Source organism: Lagopus leucura, unplaced genomic scaffold (assembly GCF_019238085.1).
Source record: "Lagopus leucura isolate 7727_CA_CO unplaced genomic scaffold, USGS_WTPT01 Super-Scaffold_1, whole genome shotgun sequence".
Taxonomy (NCBI): domain Eukaryota; kingdom Metazoa; phylum Chordata; class Aves; order Galliformes; family Phasianidae; genus Lagopus; species Lagopus leucura.
In genome coordinates this window covers 17539667-17562234 of record NW_024962250.1, presented here as the reverse complement: position 1 = coordinate 17562234, position 22568 = coordinate 17539667, and the positions used below count along the sequence as shown (strand labels likewise).

General features: G+C 38.5%; 1 protein-coding gene across 1 annotated transcript in view; it reads right to left on the bottom strand.

Moving 5' to 3' along the window:
• Positions 1–18614, bottom strand: part of NUBPL (nucleotide binding protein like) — an 80843-nt gene extending 62229 nt beyond the window's left edge. The window contains exons 1-4 of the mRNA XM_042873748.1: positions 18486–18614; positions 17234–17381; positions 13313–13347; positions 1625–1715 (exon numbers count right to left, since the gene is read on the bottom strand). Of these exons, the coding sequence (XP_042729682.1) occupies positions 1625–1715; positions 13313–13347; positions 17234–17381; positions 18486–18614 (403 nt within the window). The remainder of the gene's footprint in view (positions 1–1624; positions 1716–13312; positions 13348–17233; positions 17382–18485) is intronic.
• Between the last annotated feature and the right edge of the window lie 3954 nt (positions 18615–22568).

The following is a 22568-nucleotide window of genomic DNA, read 5'->3' as shown; positions in this document are numbered from 1 at the left end:
ACTCAATAATACGTGAGAGGGTTCACCTATTTATTACACAACAGAATTAGCCTTTACCTTCAAAAACTAAAACATAAGCCCAATAAATAAAACAAACTCTCTTTCTCTGCAAGAAAGTATCTAATGTCTGTATTTGTAAGCTATGTACTTTAATGTAAGAAGTACTCAAATTGACAGTTGCTTGTACAAGCATGCATCTTCAAGTTCACCTGCAGCATATCTGTAACATTATTACCCCTTTCTAGAGCATAGGGTAGAAGCATTAGAATACAAACAGCAATACTAAACTTGCCACACTTCTATTTTCAGAGGCTAACTCCACACACTGTAATAACCTATTAAAGATTTGGGGAAATGGCCTCAAGTTGTACCAAGGGACATTTAGGTTGGATATCAGGAAAAACTTCTTTACAGAACGGGTAATTAAGCACCAGAATAGGCTCCCAAAGTAGGTGGTTGAGTCACCATCCCTGGATGTATTTAAAATCCATTTGAATGTGGTGCTCAGGGATATGATTTAGCAGAGAGTTGTTAGTCAGGATAGTATGGTTAGGTTGTGGTTGAACTTGATCTTGAAGGTCTTTTGTAATCTGAGCAATTCTATGATTCTCACATTCTATGCTAGCACTGTTTCATTCTGCACATTTTCTACCAGCTGAGACATACAAAACAGCCACTACAACACCCACAGATGTACACAGATTAGTTAGAAATAGACATTTTAAAACAATAGCAGAGTAAATATAGAGTAAATATAAATAGCAGAGGAAATACAAAAAGATCATGGCACAAATGAAAGAGGAAGAAATATCTAACTTGCCTACTACTTAGCAATGACTTCCCACAAATATTAATGAGAGATATATATGTGTATACATATATATATATATATTTAAAATTTTATAATATGTGTATATATATTTAAAAACGATATTAAAAAAACAGTTTCTTATTTGGTGAAACCCTTTTTTCTAACATTTCATCTGGTCCACATACTCAGTCCCCCCCGTCAACAACTATTGCCAGTTTGGCCTTTCTTGACTACAATCCTAGCTCATTTTGGTGCAGGCCAAGTGCTAGTAGCATGGAACTGTGGTTAAATATATATATATATAAATTACATGCACTTTGCCATAGCAGGAGCAAAACAAAGCACTGAAATCCCACCATCTCAGAGGCTGGCAAAGTGCTGTAATAACATTTATTTTATTTCCTAGATTTGTCACTTTTCTCCCGCAGGTGACAGCTTTCATTTTGTTTTATGTTGTTACCGTTGTCTAATCTGAAGATGTTCTACAGTGGGATCCTATATAGCAATTTTAAACCAGCTGACAATAACCTTCCTTTCCTGGTTACTTTTTCCAGTCCATTCAGTAACAATCTATGAAAATCCCAAAGCCAACGGAGCCACTTAAAAAAAGATCATGAATATGTCCTAGCTGTACAACCTAGCTTTGAAAGTTGCCTCAGCAATAAAAATAAAAAATTAACACACTCAGTTTTCAATTTCTGTTTGCATCCCTCCTGTACCACACCACACACCAAGGAAGCATAAATGAATGTTCTCCTCTGCTCATCTCTGTACAAAAAAGCAGTAAGAAAAAAAAAATAAAATCACACTTACTTGGTGTTAACTCTGGGTTTCCTTTTAAGTTCATCATCTTCGGAATTGAAGGCCCATATATGTCTGCATCAAGCAAACCAACTTCTTTTCCCTGTGTAAGAACCGAAGAAAAAGTATTTATTTCTTTCAAAACCTTTCTTTCAAAGTCTTTCTTTCAAAACATCTTACAAGCAAAATTTAAAACTGCCCACAGAAATAAAATTACAAACTCAACTTCAGATGGAAGTTATTACTATTTCTTTTCTGTCTAAACTGCAATTGGAGCATGAAAGATAACACTGTGTACGATTTTTAGCCAGAGGTCACAAAATCTAGGTTCTCAAAACATATAATCCTCACTTGCACATTTTGTTATTTACAGTGTGGAGCACAGACTTTATATTAACCAACATTATAAGCAACATTCTCTCTACTCCATGCACACAGAAGTAAGAGCCTTTTAAAGGTAGCACATTTCATTGTAAAAAAATTAGCAACATTTTGAAATACATATTGAGATCAGAATTACATCAATGACTCCACAAAGAATGTCAGAACATTAAAATGTATTATCTTCTTTTAAGAGGCCAAAATAAATTTTGGCAGATATCTTGAAAGTATCATAATCTACGTCTACAAAGCCAACTAAGCAGGTATAGCATTTCAATCAAGTGTGAAGGAATACTAAAATATGGGTTTATTTAATAACACATGGTACCTCATGCAATAAACTTTAAATAAAAGTTATTTCAGCTATGTAGTCTAGACATACAAGATTCATTCCAACTTTTTTTTTTTAAAGTACATACATATTTTGTGGGAATGAAAATATTTTTCCTACAGATGGCAAGACAAACTACCAATTATGAGGTTCTGCCAACTATGTAATAAAGAGCAAACTCTTTTAAATGCTGAACATCAAGTTTCTCACATATAAAAAGCATTCAACATTTTGAAAAATTGCAGGAAAGTATGTTTAAGGGCTTGCTTGAAAGGTTAATAAGGCAATGGGAGCTTTTCCAACTATGCTGAATCACACTTTCGCTATTAATGCTTCAAAGTGTGCTTCACTTTTCTGAAAAAAGCTTTCATAATTTAGAATCACATTAAGTTTGTTTTCTTTTTAAATCAAGACTTCGGTGGGAAAGATGTAGACAAAATACAAAGGCTTGGTAATAACTATTGTGTTTGTGGTTGGAACACAACCATACGGAGGCTTTTAATGCAGGTCTACAGAATCACTAGCTTTTAACAGGATTTCTCAACATGAACTATATTCTGTTGTACCGCAGTTTGTTCAGTTTGTTTCTTAATGCAAAAACACACTTGGGTTAGAAAACTAAGTTCAAGTCACTACTTCCAAATTGACAGGAATTTCCATTTACTATCTTACGCTAGTCTAGACACCTTATGCCAGTAAGACACCTAAGTCTGACCCTATTTACTCCAAATGAATCAATTTCTTTTTCTAGGGTTGTTTTCAGGGGAGGGGGGGGTTGCATTTTTTCTTTTCAACTATTTTGTTTAAATTTAGTGAGCCCTAGCAGCTGAGCAATTTAATGTATTAGGTAAATCTCACACAAGCCAAATGCATCTTAAGCTTTATAGCCAAGAAGTAAAAAACAACACCATGCATTTTTACAGCTGAAATTTTTACTACAATAACCAATCTAATTTGGGGTTAGTTATTCAATATACTTCTTTATTAAGCAGAGCAAAGCATACATAATTAAATAGATTATTTCATTTGGAGTTTTTAATACTTCTTTCCTTACCTATGAAAACTATAACAAGGCTCAAATGTTACTCTGACAAATTATTCTGCTTTGTGCCTATGTATGAAAGCTGCAATTTTAAAAAAGATTGAACAGACCCATTTTAGGTTAGCTTTCAAAGACATCAAAAAGAATATCAGAGCTTCTTTGTTCTTGTAAAAAAAAAAAATGCATATTTTAACAGATTAGAAAGATTCATGACTCAGTCCCTTTTTCTGTGTCAGCAGCTAATTGAACCCATCAAAACATCATCTAAGGGCTGCGCCACCTAATTACTTCTCAAATTAAAGTAAATATTTGCAGAAAAATCTACATACTGTTTTAAACCTGACTGACATTCCTTCCCTCAACTTTTTGAGAGTTCCTCTCCAACAGTGACAAGGATTATGAATAACTGGCTACTACCACCTTACTATGCACTATCATTTTGTCCTCAGGCTAAAGGGACTGTAGACATAGGATAATCTAAATTAATTAAATTAACTTCACGACCTCCTGAGCATAATCAGATCTTCACCACCATACGCTGCTTATTCTTGGGAGTCTACAGGAACACTAACATCACATCTTTCTATGAGTGCATCAAATTTCCTGCAATTATTTAACAAACATGTGAAGGAGAAAAAAATATTCCTCAGCTGCCTTGGTCAGGAAGACTTTGTAATTTGGAATAGTAGCTGCATTTGCAAAGCTGACCTTGTTACAGTCCAACAAAATAGACCTGACAGTTCTCGAGAAATTATCAGCGCATTTCCTCAAAACCAAGCAAGATGTTCGTCTCTGAGATGTACTGCTTTTGTTCTTGGTACAACTGACATCTTGAAACAAGAAAAACTCACAGATTCTCCAGTTTCTACAGCTCATGTTACTAAAAGCATGAGCATTCCTGTGTGAATGGTGCTTTATCCAGGCTGACAGAAGAAAGACCTTCTGGAAACTTCTTTAAATCACTAGAAGATCACCCTAAAGATGGCCTAGGGTAGGTTTTCCTTAACTAAGCAATTCAATACATTAGATAAAAAGAGTTCACACTGTCTTAAAGCAGTGGATTTTACAGGAAAAAAAAAAAAGATGCAATAAGCTAAGGGTTTGAGTTTTATTTCTCTCAAACACCACTCCATTTGCAGCATGTGAACATCTCTATAATACTAATGATGCTCTTAAAGATTTAATTACATCACAAAAGAATTATGGCAGCTAACCAGAAATCTTCTAAGACAGGTCCTGAAGACATCATTCAGCATCTACTGAATGCTTTAAATCCCCAAGAGACTTTGATACAGATCCAAATGTTACCAAGTGAAGCTGTCCAAATCAAAGGACCAATACCAGATACTTCTCGTGCTCATTTAAGTTCATTCTAAATGCATGTCTTATAATAACCAAGATTTTTTTAAACTTCTATTTCATTAAATATTATGGATTTACCTACATAATCAGTACCACACATAAATCAACACATCTTCTAAAGTGGTGTTGTGTTAACACAAATCCTAAAAGATAGACATAACATCAGTCAAGTAAAAAAAAAAATCTAGGTGGAAGAAACAGTTAATAAGCAATTGATCAAAAGCAGGGCCATGAAAGCAAAATAAAAGAAAAAAAAAAGCAAGCAAGCTCTAGGACTCCTCTGTATTACTTTTTCAGTGCAAGATTTAACACTGCTACACTGCATCCTGTTACCAATTCAGGTAACATCTCGATCATTTTCTTCTTATGGGTTTATTTTGTGCTTATAAAAATATTTCTATCCTGCTCTATTCGCAAATAACATTAACTCCCTCCAGCTGGCGAAGTAATACACCTGCCCAGCTGCAGATGAAGGGCTGACTCAATCTGAGTATACCACACTTTAGAAAACACCTTCTACATACCTAGACTTTTTGTTACCCACCTGCAAGTCCTGAACAGCTTAAACTCCGAAGACGTAACTGCAAATGTAGCTATTCTCACCTGATTCAATCACACACTTCTAAGTCATTGGACATACCTACACTAAGTTGAAACAGTACACCAAACTGAAGCAGAATTGTAGAAGACTTTCCTAGTGAATAGCATAATTACCAATATTACACCAGCCAGTGAGAACACAAAATTAAAACAATACCCTTGCCATGTGAAAACAAAGATGTTATCTCCTGGTGCATTCAGCAAAAAAGTGTATGTTATAATCCGTTATTGTTTGAATACAGCTTATCAGTGCTTTTCAAATTTTTTCTCTTTCTACTGAAACAATCTTTACCACAGTATAACTACTGCTTGGATTTGTTCTTTCTGCAGTATGAGTGCCACCTTTTCACCTTCTCAACCAATGACTGGTGATCTCAAAACAGTAAAAAAAGAAACAACAGAGTAAAAGACATGCAACTCATCTTCATCTTCTGCTTTTGCACCCTTGACTGTCACTATCCTTACTTCACTGCCACTCATCTTCTCAATAAAACTCATGTGCCCAGTTATGCCTCCTTAAAGACTTCTGACAAATACTCAGCACGAGGTTCATCTATGCAATCACTGCATTTCTTACCCGAGTACAAATCTAATGAAGTTTGCTTTCCAATCTGAAAATTTATTTTCTCTACACCAAGAAATGAAAACATTTTTCAGTCATCAGGTACAGATTCTGTAGGTACAAGAAAATAAAATGATACACAAATGAAAAATATATATTTTCCCATATATCACTGAATGATGAAAATAGTACAGCTTTACATGGGGCAACATGCAATTTGTAGGCATACACAATTTTATTTAAAAAATCCTTTCATTTATCTTTTTCTCTGTATTGCAATTATTCAACTGATATTATGTTTGTTCTCTCAGGCAGGCAACTTCTACTACATGTAGTCTGTGCACAGATGACACAGGCACATGCTAATGACAACCTAATTTGTGTCTATCCTCTTATCAACTGTTTTAGCAGACAATTAGGAGATGTTCACTCATAGTTTATTAAAAAAATAAGGTCTACATCTTGCAGAAAATAGGAACTATTACTTTTTTTTTTTTAATCAAAATGCAACCAGCTTCATTCACGTATCACAGATGAGCACTCCACATAAAATCCTGCGTTCAATACAGAATGTGGTGATTTGCATTGATTTCTTCCAAGTTGCCAACTGCTTTATTGAGGAACAAGTCTGATAAAAGACTATGTCAGTAGAAGGGGAAAAAAAAAAAGGAAAAAAAGAAAACCCAGTTCACAAAGAGCTGCTATAAATAGCTGTTAATCAACATAGCCTACATTACTGCTAAACACCCAGAGACTCTTAAACAGCATTAATTTCACTTTTGCTCATCTGTTCTGATATTTTTTCCATACTTGGTAAAGCACATGCATCCCCACTGGATTTTAATGGATGATACTTTACTTTGAAGTAAACTCTGCAGACCAGCAGAAATCCCTGGTGTTCAGCCAGGAAGGGATGGAGACACAGGTTAATGATCTGTCATTGCTCTGTATAGGAATGATTCTGTAAACCAGAAGCGCTCCCAACATTCAGCAGCAGCAGCCCCTTCCAAAGACAACTCCACTTTCTAAGCGAAGGTGCCAGTTATGTTTAGAGTTGGTGTTCTTAATCCACAGCCAGTGACTCTCAATTTACCCTTCTAATGTGGTTATAGAATTAGAGCTAATCCTAAACTGCAAGCAATAGTATATAGGACAAAAGAGAACTTTAAAAGCAGGATGGGCTCTGGATTCATCATTTGACATACTGACACGTTGAATAGCCATCTTTTAATCCCTAATTCTCTCACTCTTTCAGCTAAATACTACTTATGTGCCTAGCTGTAAATTGGATTAAAGCCAATAAAGGCCAACAGCAATTTTGTCATTATCTGTCCCAGAAATGCAGGCTTGTTTTAAATACTCATTCTTCTGCTGGTTTAAATGCCCTTTTTCATTCATATGAAGATCTTCCAGCTTTCTGTCAGCTACAGAACTTCTCCAGCATTTTTTTTCTACATTAGTTTTGCAGTAGCTCTCGCTCAGATTTCTCAATCATCGGACACCAGTAATTATGCCTTCTTTGGCTTTCTTACACTTCATATATCTAATCAGGTGAAAAAAATATAATTTGAAAAGCACCATTTTGCAAATAAGCCACCAAAATCCCCAACACTTCCACATGCCTCACCTCACGGGCAGTGTGCTGAATTGTTATTGTAAACACGCACCACTTTCACATCAGTTTCAGACTTCTCCAGTAGACTTTTAATGTGTGTAGTTAACTCCATACATAATGCTTGAAACCGCCCCCCCCCCCCCCTTTTTTATTTTTACTCTTCAAAATAAGTACAGTGATTTGATAAATCATTTTAAAAAGTGGATGATTAAGAAGATGACTTCTATGCATTTTTTACTTGGAAACAGATTTTTAAAGCTTCATTCTTTCTTTTTCTCAGCTGATTGAGAAGCTGAGCTGTCATTACAAGATAACCCCAATCAATTCTCACTGGCATCTCCAGCTTCACTGATACTATTTAGCATTAAGAAGCTAGCATGAACACCTTATCTATAGCAAATAAAGCCTTCTCCTCCTCTAAGCAACAAAGGTGGCTAGAGAGATGCCTAGAAATCAAGCACTAATAATTGGGAAGGTTACATAGGAGGACAAAACAGAACAAAAGCTTCCCTTTAAACTAATTCCTCAGAGAAATGGGGCCATTGTTATCTAAATTCTTTTATAGGACTACACAAGGGCACATGTAACATATATATAACCTACTGATCTAATGGTAGGATTTTGAAAGTTTAGTTACAGCAGCCAATATCTGAAGAAAAAATGCTGGAACGAAAAGAAAATAGGGTGAGTGGGTTTTAAGTAATTTAAAAATTAATGTGCATTGCTTGATAAAATAAATGTTTTGAAATAACTTTATCATCACGACAGTGATTCACACCGACCCTGATCATAGCCACATAGCTTCTGTTCCAATCACGGTACGTCTGTGCAATGCCCACGCTCACACCTGCACACCAGCCAGATCTCCGCACGCCGCAGCTACGCGTAGCCCCGCGCTCCCCCCGCGCCCCCGACCCGGGCCGGGCTCTGCGGCCGTACGGCTCGGCGCCTTCTGGCGCTCCCTCTGCCGGCCGGCTGCCACCGCCCGCAATCTTCACGGGTTGCTCAGCAACCTGCGAGTTTACTCGGGAAAAAAGAGGCCTCTCACTGCAGATCACTGACGATGTACCCCAAATTTCAGCCTGCTCTGTTCGCCCCAGGTCCCCCGACATGGCGTGAAGCCACAGCACGTCAGCTGCTGCTCGCTTCTCCTCACGTGCCCAGACAGCTCCGGGCAGAAGCCACTTGCTTAATGCTTCAAATGCTAATTCCTTCCGTGTGGTTTTACTGCTTGCCGCTCCGTCCTTCACAGCACCAAAACCATCCCATCCTATAGTGAGGAAATGAAGTCTACTTGGAAAGAACAAGAGAGTCAGAAGCAATCTGACTGGGAGCCTGCCTGCAGTGACAGCACAGCACACGGCCTCCAACTGGATGCGTGCCATCCTGAGTCATGCACAGCTGGTGTTTGCTCACTAAAATACTCTGTTCATAAACAAGCAATCTCTATCCCATTATTGCTGGCACCTATTAATTCAACTTGTTTCTACTATAATAAATCGGTCACAGCCAGGCAGCTTTCATAAGTAGTCATTCTAGTCTGAATACGAATCGTCCTGGCACAAAATCCAACAAACTCTTCTCAAGTGCCCCCAGGGAGTCAAACTGACATCAAAAAACCCCTCCACCCCCCCAAAAAATAAAAATCAGCTATCAAACTAAGCAAACAATTAGAAATAGAATACAGAGTTAAAACTTTAAGTTATTTAGTAACACAAAGAAAACTGCATGGATTTATAGGTCTTGGTACAACCAAAAGAGTTGACACAATTCTTAACTAACCCATCTAGGTACCAAGATCTAATAAACCAGAAAGGGATCCTGTTTGTCTCCCTGGCCTTGCACCAAAAACTTAGGAAAAATAGAAAACCAAACAAAAAACAAACCCATGACAAAGGTATAAATTTAGGTATAGTACCTAAATATCTAAATGAAATCCTATCTTCAGTTATCTTGAAACCACAAGGGTAAAAACAGCACCAGCACCAAAGACTTGAACTGATGAATGCTAAGCACAGTTTCGCCAACAACACTGGCTAGTGATGACGTCCAAGGTTCTGTTGATTCCTTAAAACTACAGCCTATGATTGTAACAGCTCAGAAAGCTTCCCAGTTAAAAAAATATATGTTTAAAAAACTGCCTATTTATAGAAACAGTGGTTCTTTTCTCTCTGACTGCAGAAAGCAGACTTTTAAGAGAAGATGGAAGACTGTTTTTTTGTTGGGTGTATAATCAATGGATATCAAGCTGTTACAATCACAAAATAAACAAGAGAGTGAGGCAAAGTGGACTATGATAACAAGAGAGAATAAATGGAAGGCTTACCCTTATGCTGGGCCCACCAAAAAACACCAGAAGGAGGGATCTCCAGATGAAATCCTTCCCCACTGGCAGCCAGCTCTTAAGTAGGTCTAGGAGCCAGGCTCCACCCCTTCCGGCAGCACAGGTGAATTGCCTTCATGTGCTCCTCTGGCTGACTCATGGCTCGCCTCAGGTGATCAATCAGAGGTTCAGGCCGTGACTCAGTAGTTCCCATACAGGTTTTTTTGTTTTTTTGGTTTTTGTTTTTGTTTTTGTTTTTGTTTTTTTTAAATCGAGAGGACAAGAAATTCCTTTATGCTTTGATTGTTTATCTGCTTCCAGCTTATGACACTATCAAACAACAATGCAACACCAAAGCTATTACTGAAAGCTGCAAGAATCTACTCTACTCTAATCTCCTCTGAAAGCATCTTCCAGAGATCTCTCTCTCACCAGAAAACAGTTATTCTCAATACTGTGACCTGTACTCCTCAAAGATTATACTTGAACGATCAGGAGGCAACGGGTTTTATTGCCAATTAGCTCCAATACACTAATTGCTTTGAAAACTTAATTATAAGTGAGGAATTTGTATCAGAAATAGACTGTATCTAATGAAGAAGCACAAACCTTTATGGTCATGGTGACCTTTCTTTACAAGTCCTTTCTCTTCTGCTTTAAACAGTACATCAAGATCAAGCATCAGTTCCTACAAATTTGTATTTTGCTTATAAAAAACTTAAGTGCTGCAATGAAGATGCAGGATGCTGCTGGTGATTCTGTTAGTAAATCAGAGCATAAGTGAGAACACCAGCATATTCAAGTCCAAAAGTTAAACATAAACACGATGTACACAATCATTTCATTGTAAAGATACCAGTGCATAAACAAAACACAGTTATCTTTATTCAGTTCAACTTCTCATTTTGTAACCACACCAATGCACAATTTCACCATGTTTGTAGCTCGTTAGGTTGTGACTCTCAGATCAGGCAAGTCGCATCAGTCTTACCTGCTCTTTCATCAATATTAGCCAGCCTCTGGCCTTCAATTTTATATTACCACGTAACATCAGAAATGACTAGTCCCATTCTACATTTACCAAACTTTCTTGCTGCAATTTCATTTAGAATTATTTCTTAGTCCCTAATTTGCCTCTTCAATCAGTCTGTTTATTTATGCATTTTGCAAACATTTTAGTGGGCTACTGAAGTGATGCATCATACCAACAGCCACATCAACCCCATAGGCTTGGGGATGAGTGGCTGGATGACTGTGAAGAGGAAAGGGGCCTGGGGGTGTTGGTTGACGCTTGTCTGAACACGAGCCAACAGTGTGCCCAGGTGGCCAAGAGGGCTAATGCCATCCTGGCCTGCATTAGAAATGGTGTGGCCAGCAGGAGCAGGGAGGTGATCATCCCCCTCTACTCAGCACTGGTGAGGCCACATCTCGAGTATCGTGTTGTTTTGAGCCCCTCAGTACAAGAAAGACATTGAGGCCCTGGAGCATGCCCAGAGAAGGGCAACGAAACTGGTGAGGGGTCTGGAGCACAAGTCTTATGACGAGCAGCTGAGACAGCTGGAATTGTTTAGTTTAGAAGAGGAGGCTCAGGGGAGACCCCACTGCACTCTACAACTTCCTGAAGGGAGGTTGTGGTGAGGAGGGGTTTGGCCTCTTCTCCCAGGCAACAAACAGGACCTGGGGAAATGGCCATAAGTTGTACCAGAGGAGATTTAGATTAGACATGAGGAAAAACTTTTTCCTCTCAGAGAGTGATCAGGCACTGGAATGGCCTGCAGAGGTGGTGGAGTCGCTGTCCCTGGCAGTATTCAAGAGGAGTTTGGATGAGGATCTAAAAGATATGGTTTAGTTTGTGGTAGCAATGGTAATGAGAAGATGGTTGGACTAGATGATCTTACAGGTTGTTTCCAACCTTGTGATTCTATGATTCTATCACCACGTTTAAAGCCAGATGTTTAAGCCCTAACAAAAGGGAACAACTCCACAACTTCAAAATGCCAGGATTACTAAGAGATGTTCTATCTAAATTCAAACAATGCACAAAGCTGCATGCATGAGCAGTATCAGACACAATCCTAAAAACATTCAAGCTGGTATGGAAAGTTTCTGTGCAATTAGTTGACATGGTTTCCATGGAGCTACTCAAGGACCATGCTACAGCACAGAACTACTTGCAGGATTACATTTATTTTGGAAAAGTATTACAGCAAATGTCATGTTTTAAAGTTAATTAGAAAGAACCATTCAAGCAGTTTTGTTTTTCAAGATAGCAGACTTTCCTTCCAAATCAAATTACTCCAGCAGCCTATTTAAAACACAGAATTAAACACTGTGAAATACCAAGATCAGATGCCATTACAAACACTATGCATCTCATTTAACAGCTTTAGCACTCTCCTTACCAAGTATGATTGTTGTTACAGAAATTTAAAAAATTCTTTTACAAATTTCTACAAGTGTTCAGAGAGCACGCAAACTTCACTCCTACCTATTTTATTTCACTCGTCTTTTACAAGATAAGAAGTTACTACACTTACCACGTCAAAATATGTGACAATACCTTGTTTTATACTGCTTTGTAAGCACTGTTTTCAATGATATCTGACATTAACTATGAAATATTTTCCAAGAGTCTTTTGAGAATTCAACCAAATAAGTAATTAAAGTTGACTGTGATGAAATTCCAAAGCCATGCTCAATCTGTGTTCCTAGATAATTTTAATTTAAATAGTGGAGTGCATCATCTGGAAAAGATATTTCCTCACATATCTTTCTTGGCCTTTGCATAAAGATTATCTGTAAATCTGAAGTTCCAGCTTCACTGAAAACCTCTGTGGAATACTATTCTAAAGGGTACGCTTGTTTTGAACTTATTAGTTATTTTGGAATCAATGCTTTACGAGTTCTATAGTTGTTACATACCCTTGCATACAAACTTACTTCTAGCATTTAACAGTTTGAGTTCTGCAATACCAAATAGGGCAATTACATTCTTTCACTTTAAAAAGTATTTCTAAGATTTAGGAAGATACATAGTTTCTTTCCTCCCTCTAGCCCATGAAGTATTTTAATACATTAATTTCTCCTGGAAAAGTGAATCTTTGCAGCTACAAATAATGCTTTGGACACCACCCAGCAGTTATTCGTATTTTTTCCAAGTCAGTGCTCTCAAGTGATATAAATTAATTACTTATTATGCAGCTCCAACCTACACAAACAGCATCCCATATGCCTACACACCCTTGCAGAACCGTAGGTGTAATCAGAAACACACAACTGAAAGGGTACACAGATGAAGGATGAAAGCTGTGTCACCCACAGAGCTGACACAAACAAATTTACATAAGCTTAAATGTCCATTAAAAAAAAAACAAAGAAATTAACTGCCAGACTTAATGTATGCAACCACCCCCAGCAGTAACCGTCTTATTTATGACTTGCACATTTGTTTAACATTAAGGCTGATAATTAGATGTTCACCTACCGAATCATTTGCTGCTAGGGCGAGGGCTATATTTACTGTAAAAAAGAGAAGAAAAAGATTAACTGTAAGAGAACTCACCTTCTAAATATTAAAAATGCTATGATTTCTAACAAGCAAAAACATAATATAAATACACCACACTTGCTTAATAAGAGCACTCATCATGTTGGTTCTTAGCTTCTAATATCTCTGTGGAATTAGTAGTTGAAGAGACAGCAGCATCTACCATTCAATCCACAGTAGATAGCAAATTCACATTAATCTGCAAAAAACCACAAGGTCTAGATTTCTACAGGACACCGTGATATGAAGTTACAATCTTAGCATTTAGCTAAAGGATAACATAAAAAGAATTATTTGTTGACTTCTGGAAACTAGGCATTACTACAAAAATAAAATACCACAGTCTCTAATGAACTTCTAAAAGTAGACATCAGATAGCATTTAACTAAGCTATTAAACCGCAGTGACCAGAAATAACGTTCATAACCCTTTTTTGATGTCTCATGATATATTAAAATAGACATTTTTTTGGAAGAAGCTGCAATTCTACTTTTTGCTCAATTTGTATGCCACAAAAAAAAAAAAAAAAAAAAAAAAGTCTCATCTACTCTGAAAGCATCCCTAGCAACTAAAGAAACAGAAAACAGGAAAAAGCAACTAATTTGTCCCCTAGCTTGTCTACAGCTGTTTACAGCATTTCCATCAATACTTGTGTAGAAAACACACGGACGAAACAGCATCATTCACCAGCTTCAGCTATACTGGAAGATCTAGAAACTTCAGTGTAACCAAACAGTACGTGTTGTATTCCAAACAGTAACATGTTATAACAAACAAAAACCCTCACAGCTTTCCTGCACAAAATCTTTTGCCTCCTTTACACATTGCCGTATTTCAGCCTACGAAGCATTTTAAGAAAGATAAGCTGCTGAAAGAGGACAAAGGTACTGAGAGCAAGTTGGGAAGACATTAACAGCTTAAAGCATTTAGTATAAATAGTAGTAAGTTTTATTAAACAAAACAGTGAGAAGGTTAACAAGAAAAATTGTACCGCTTTCCCTAAGATGTGCACAGGTACTGTTTATTCCTAAGCTGATAAAGCATATAGATTTTATTCTTCAGTTTGCTACTTAAATAGATGCATGATTAACTATTCCCTTAACCAAGCAGAGAGAATTAATCCTCTGCAACTTGGAGCCTGACCTACAAATCAAGGATAAGGAGAAAAACATGCAAGCCAATGATTAAACAAATAAATAAACTGCAGAACACATTTGAAGAAGCACAAGGGAAGCAGCAAGTTACTCACCATACTGCTTTAATATGCCTATCACTTCAGTCTATCTCCTTCCCATACAATTATAATGTGTGAAAATTAAAGTATGATCTACAATTCATCTTAAATAAAAGGTATTTGACTACTGAAGGGAAAGAAGGAAGACAGTGGAAATAATATACTGGGAAAGCTCAAGTTCATTAGCTGCATTTCTAGATGGATACAACATACTATTTTGAATCCCAGCTGATTATTGCACCTGGTTATCTTTGTATTGCTGTGAGTTCCAAGAAGGCTCAGAAACACAGGACCCCAACCTTAACCTGACCCTAAACATTAACACGGGCCCTCACAATTAGACTCCAACATGATCAGGACTGTAAAGAATTAGGGCATACATATTCAACAAGTCCAATACTTTTCACCATCACCTCTTGTCTTCATAGGATGCCACAAAGTCACCATGCTATCTCTAGCCCATGCTAAACCAGCCAGCATCAAGAAGGAAATACAAGGAGATCAGAGTTGTCCAATGACCAAACTTATGTCCAGGTGGGACACATGAACAGATGGATTTTGGCCACTGCTTTGAAAAGATTAATGCATCCTACCTGCAGACTTAAAAAAAAAAAACATACAAGAAAAAAAAAAAAAAAAAGAAGTGATGGGATATGTTTCACCACGTCTTGACTACATCAGTTATCCTGAACAATAAAAAAATCCCATCTCCATAGCCTTTGCTGGAAATGACTGAAGAAAACCAAAGTAAATTATCAGTAGTTATATTCTCTTCAATCTGCTGGATTAACAAGATGCAATTCAGAAAGCCACACCATGCTTAGACAGTAGAAATACTATGAATTTCAGAAATTAGAAACTTCTATTCTTTCAAGTTCACCCTCTGAATTCTTCTCATGCCAGAACCAATTTTGGGATGCTGCACCAAGACTGAGGAAATCTAGCAGAACACTGTAAAAGAATAGAACTCAACAGGAAACAAATACAGGAAACAGGAATCAAACAAACAAACAATCTCATACTAGAGAGAAGAAAATAATCAAAACAATGTAAGTATTTAAACACAGATTAAAAATATTTTTATTTTTTTAAAGTTAATCTTTTCATCGGAAACTATGTTGATTTCAGAAATGCTAGAAGCAACTAGGAATATAATACAAAAGCTATACGCTGTTGTGTATAGCAACAGACAGGAAAAATTACACAAAAGAAACACAGAGACATATTAAAGAATGACCCTCACAAACTCAACCCCAGTACATATCCACTCAATCTGAAAGGGAGATCTGGAACAACTGGAATACAAACCCACGGGGAGAAAGAACACTAGCAGCCTTGACAGTCCTTCGGAGGAATGTAGATAAGACTGATGATATTTTCTGTGGCACTTTAAGGCTACATATACACCACCTCTAATTACCAATTATCATTCTCCTTTCCTTCTCAGTTAGGGAAAGTGTAACTAAACGTATTTCCTACAAGCCTCTACTACTTTTTTTCCATACAAATTATTTTATCTTAATAAACTGTTCATCTGAAACATTCAACTTATGTTAATCATCAAGAATCTAAAGTCCTCTTTCTTCTCAACATTGTAAATAAAATAAATGCAATCATCAACAAAAGGCTGTCCAATGCAGTAACTGGTCAAACAATACAGTAAATGGTCTGTTTACATTTCAGTTCTCTCATTTAATGTCTGGTGAATACTGATTATTTTTATTTTTATTTTTATTTTTTTTTTAACTCCCAGACACTTAAACGCAAACTTGTTTAACTTCAAGCAGATATATGTAGTACTAGGAATCCACGTCATCTTGTTCTACTTCCTAGAATTCAAGCTTTTCTGATTTTTGATTCCAAAGCCTAACATGTGGGTAAGAAAAGTTGGGAGTTCACAGTGATTCAATAGTCTCTCACTGCTTCGTATAGTTTATCACCACTGTTCACTTGTCATTATGAAATGTCTTTACAAGTAGTTGAGAAAACTGGCCAGAGAATTGATGTTGAACCTTCTGAACACTGAAATATTGATAATCCCTACAGAGCACATGACAACATAGGCCACTGGAACACTGTAGAGTTACACCTAAGATGCTAGCAAAGGAGTAACAGCATCACTACACCAGCACATAATCCCCACCATTTTAGCTTACTCCCAATTCAAAGCAAGCTGTCCAAGGACAGCACTGCACTACTACAAGCACGTTATTTCTGCTGCCTGCTCTACCAACACCCACTTCAAAACTGGCTCCTCTGCATTCATACAAATTTTCAGCAGCTGCAGATCTTCACAGAGGTTGAGGGTTCTGTTAGTGGGACTCAACTGTCCAAATATTCCTTGCAAAGGAATTCTGTACTTTGTACAGAATACAAAGTAAAACATCAGAGAAAACCTACGTATTTTGCAACAAAAAGTTTAGTTGCTGTGTACATAATACCAGACTGAGAGAGGGTGGCATGAAAACACACTTCTCTGTTGCCTTGAAGTAAAACTTTGTAATCTGTCAGGTGTCACGGCTGCCAGCTGAACGTAATTCAAAAACCACACAACCACACAAATATTTACATATCTATTACAAAACAATAAAAATACAATGGCACAACAACAAGAAAAATCTTACCTGCTGTCGTTGATTTTCCAACTCCCCCTTTGCCAGAAGCTATGACCAACACCTGCTTAACTCCTTCTATGGCCTTCTGTTTGGGCAGCCCCCGAGACAGGATCCGAGTGCGTTTGTCTTGTAGAACCTCATCCCTGGAGCCCGAGGACTAATCAAAAAAAGAACAGTACAGAGCAGTTGTGGTATCAACATGCACTGTCTGCAGAAAAAGTGAACAAGTGCAGACCAACCTGTGCTGAGACAACCTTGTTACTGCTCCTAAAAATCTTGTTGCACTCCTACAGCAACCTGCCTCATGCTCAGCATCACTTGAAGGAATGGGGCCTACACTCAGCACTGACTCTGGGGATATTTTGTTTAGACACAGTTAAATGTCATTAGTCTCAGACCTCAAAAAAGAATCAAGGCCTCCAGTAAAATAAATCAAAACCCCTTCGCTAATTTGGAGACTTATAAAAATCACCTTAAAGTTACTTGATTTGCAAGATTCTCAATGGAATCATCAGGGTTAAAAATGAAACCCTTTGCCTTCTCTTCTCCTGAATACCTCCAAAGCTAAAGTCAAGGCTGCGCATCAGCTTTTACTAGCTTTAGCATCACCACAATTAATACACATGGTGGCCATCAGCTGTTTGTATTTTCAGCACTGTATCATCAAAACGAGAGCTCCAGCATCCCAAGCTGCTAGTCACTGAGGCAGAGCGACCTAGGGGCATCAGAATTACAACAGATGCAGCTAAAAACACGCGCAAAGCAGCACCAAGTGCAGAACAGCCCGCCAAGCCCCTGCTGCTTTCCTGCAGCGCACCTACGAGCTGCTTATCCAGAGCGCGCCCCGGGTAGCTGAGGGCAGGCACACAGCAGTTCCTCTGTGCCCCAGGGACTGGGGCATGGAGCAGCGCACAGGGGTGAGCATCTCAGAGGGCAGCACCCCGTTCACCACACGGTGGTCAAGTTTTGGAGACGGTGAGCAGTCGGGCGTTACGTCTACAGAATGAAAGAGGGTCCAGGAGAGACTCCTCTTCCTTCCCTCGGTCCGCCGGCTAGGCTGCCCGCGCCGTTAAAGCCCCGTGGCTAACGCGGCCCTAAACCCAGCCCCTACGGAGGCTACTTCAGAGCAACTTCGATGCAGATTCCGAAACAGCTGCTCAGGAACCGAGCCGAGAACTCGCCTGATCCCCCCCACCCCGAGGCTCGCGAGGACCAGCTCCTCTCCCGCACCGCCCCAGCGGGCAGCTCCCGCCTCACCCACCGCGGAGCCGGACGATGAAGCAGCGCGAGCTCCGCTGCTCGGAGGGCGCCGCAGCACCGCCAGCGCCCCGCCGCCGCAGCCAGAGAATCGAGCGACGCGCAGCACCCAGCGCCAAGCGACGGCCCCCATCGCTGCCTCCCGCCGGGCGCGCTGAAATGGCGCCGCCGCGGCTCGGCCCGCCCCCTGCGCTGCGCCGGGCCGCGCCGTTGCCCCACGTACTTCCACAGCGTTCGAGCATCGGCGGCCCCTGGAGCTAGTCCGTACATCCTCACCGCGTCCGAGCCAGCCGGGACTGCGGAGGCCTGAGGGCTTTTCAGGCGTGGCAGCAAACGGGAAGCGGCGCTTGGGACTGCTGGCCGCGAGGAGGCCGCGGTTCTCGTGTGGGCATGGGCACGGCGAGGCTCGCCTCGGCCTTCAGTGTGTTTGGGCGCATCGCGGCCCTCCGTGGTTTGTGTCGGCTGCAGATATAACAGATGTATGCCATTTCAGCCATTGAGTCATCAGTTCAAAGAACCCGTGGCCAGGTCCAGCACCTCTTTTTCGGTAATATATATATATAAAATGCAATTCAAATTGTTCTAAGTAAGGTGCCTTATGTCATGTGAGTGTCATTTGAAGCATTCAGGCATGCACGAGTAAACCACCATGAGGCCTGCGGCCGTGTTGTGGGAGGAATTCAGAGCCTTCTGAGATGATTTATTCCAGACAATCCCATGAATAGCCTGTTTTTCCAAGCAGTAATACTGAAGTACTTCAGACCTCTGCAGTTTCTGGCCCTTAGTTTTCAAAGGTAAAACAAAGCATATAGCACCTTTTGTTGGCACCTGCTGTAGTGCGTAATGGATCAGGGATTTTATATTCCATTTAAAGTGCTATAATAAACATTGCCCCTTTATCACATAAAGAATTTTCACCACTCATTTAATATTTTTTTTGACTCGTATTATTAAAAGCCCTAATCAGACATTTTGCTCAAAGCCACCATTTTCAGACTTACTCTAGTGCTCAGCTGCCAGAGAAAAATTACAGTGATAAAAACGCAACTTTTGCTTTCCTTCAAGTGATGCTCATTCAGTCTCTTGTTCTTGCTGTAACCATTTAAGCATATTTTGCACAGGGAGCACAGACAGGTGAAGAGGTCAAATAGTTTCCCAGTAATTCACCCTACTGAGAAACCAAAATGCAGAAGAACACTGGCAACCAACGAGCCATTTAATTCAAAAACTGCATTAGAGATCTCCCTCAAGGGCCTATTCTTCACTGCTGCAGGAAACTGTTAGCTTTTTCCTTGCAAGAAATTTGCATTATTCATTTTCCTACCTTGAGTGTTAGAGGCAGTATTAAAGTGCAGAACACACATCACAAACAAAATCAGCAATGCAGGATCAGTGGTAGGTGTGCAGAACTGGTTTTCAACATTTTTAAAGTAATTTTAAGAGCAATAGGGAAGCTACTATGGCACTAGGCTGTACTGAATATGATAAGTAGAATTCAGCCATTAAATTTGCTCTAAAATAAGGAAGCCATTTCCAAAATGCCATAACTGCTTTTAGTTTCTTATTTAAATTTTAACAATTGAATGTAGTAGTGTAACTTCCTGCCAGTAGTCTTCCTGTCAGGCTTGGATATTAAGGGCCTGCACCCCTGATGGTGAGGCATTTCTGCCCTTTTGTCGCAAAGTTCATTTGGCCCAAGGGATTGTAAATACCTGTATTAAACAAGAGAGGTTTACCTGTGGTGTCACACAAAATACCATAATACATGGCAATACTTAAACTGTAATAGATTAACAAACAAGAAGACACAGAAGACACAGTAGTAATACACATTTTTCTTTATAATGTATATTAATATTTCCATTACGACCACAAAAGTAGCTTCATTTTATGCAGACACTTCCCTAGACCTTAAACTGAGAAATTAAGTTCTCTGCTTTAGTCCTGTTCACTAAATGAGGACCAAGGCCTGACAGGATTGAACCCAATTTAGTTTGTATATTACTTTCGTGTGGATGCTATGATCTGTGCAGATCTTCACAGTCAAGAAGAGAATCTTTTTTTAAACTACTGTATGATTCTTCTGAAGTCAGTCAAGTTCTTCAGGTACATATCATGTACTATAGTAGCAGTCACATCACAGTGAAGACAGCTTAAGCAGTCTTAAGTAGTGCAGAAAATGAAGACATTTGTTTTGCTGAATACACCTTTCAGTAACAAAGGTACATAATTATTTTCTTAGGTACACAAGATATTTATTCCTTGCATGAATGTAACTAGCTCACTCCAATTAATACTGTACTTGTAAGCTTTGATTTTTTTAAAACTTTCCAATTCTTTGCCATATGTGCTACAACCACTGAAGGATAGAAATACCTTCTCTTCCAACAGCACGTAAATTGTAATTCCAGTGGTGGAAGGAATTTTTTTATTTTTTATTTTTTTTATTTTTTATTTTTTTGCATTTGACATCATACAGATGCAGAATTAAGATCTTCACTTCCATAAAAGCTTCACTAAACCATATGACAGCACTGGTTTGAGCAATAATGTCATTCAGGCACAATTTTCAATTTGTGAAATCATTTTAATTCTGTTCTTCATTCATTTGCTTGGTAATGAATTTGTTTTACAGGAAGCATTTGTTAGCATCGGAACCTGGAGCATAAGTGAGTTTTGTATAGCAAATTAATCTAATTTGAACAATGAGACTAATTGAGAAACAACACCAACATCTAGCAGGTTTTGTATTTACTAATTATTTTAAAAATCTGTCTCATATTCCAAACAAATTCACTTTTGCTCTGTGGCCATAAAATGCTTTTCTTGTAATTTCTAGTACATTAGCAGTCCTAATCACCAAAGACATCACCAAAGGGAACTTATGTTCTTTGGGTTTATATGGACCACTTACACAGTTGTGCCAGCAGCAGCATCTTCCAGATTGATCCATGCATGCTGAAACATCAGATGAAAATAAATCCGACCCAAGAGCACTTTTTACAAGTACTGCATATAAAACCATGGCAGTCCAAAACTGTGAAGGCAGAACAGCAGATTATTGGAATGCTTATTTCTCCAGTTAACCCACCACTGTGAAGGAAAGTAACTACTCATGGCTTTAGATGTGGCCAGAGGCAGATCCATGAATTTAATCTAAAGTTCTTGATCTCTGATCTTCTACGCCAAAGCGTAAAAAGAAAAAAAGTGCCTAAGCATCTCAGAATTTTATTTATGCTAACATCTAATGCCAAACAGCATGTTTCTTTAGACAGAACAGAGGAAGATGAGCATGTTTATAGCCATCTTCTCCTTAGTATAAAGCATAGGCCAAGGAAAATATACCCTAGACTAGAGTACCTTTGAAGTCTAACAGACAAGAAGCTGAACAAGTTCCTCCTGGTTGAGAAAATAAGCATCTGTTTTATTTCCATCCCAGCTCTCTAAACATGAAGAAAAGAGGGACTCAGTTAACAGCTTCCTACAAAGTACCTGTGTAATTGCCTCAGGTGTAGACAATTTTCTAGTGAATCATGCATGAATGCTCTTGGCCAATAAGTATCAAAACTAAGATCTAAAAATCAACTCTCACAGAAATAAATGCAATTTATGTTCTAATTACTGCCACTAAGGGACTGGATTGCACCCTTTATAATACCAATTTAATCAAAAATTGAAATGAGGAAATATAACTATTACAGGAAAATACAAAGTTGTTTTTCTGACACTGAGTGATTGTTTAATTCACTGCTTGGCTTATTAGCTCACACTTAGGACTTCAGAAAGCCGTTTTGAGAAAGGAACTTTCATTGGCTCTGCCACCTACTGAGTCATGGTCATATCTGCAGTCATGGATAACAGGTAAAGGATAGCAAAGTCAATTACAGAATTCTATTTCTTTACTTAGGCACTTAAACTAGGTGCATATTCATATTCACTCCGCATGACAGTTTTCCAGCACTAATCACAACTTTTACTAAATTTTAAACTAAATTTTGCATTTTTAATGTCTCACACATGGGTATCTACACATGGATCCAATGGCAGAGCAGGCAGACCACTAAAATGTCTATTATTACAGATGTTA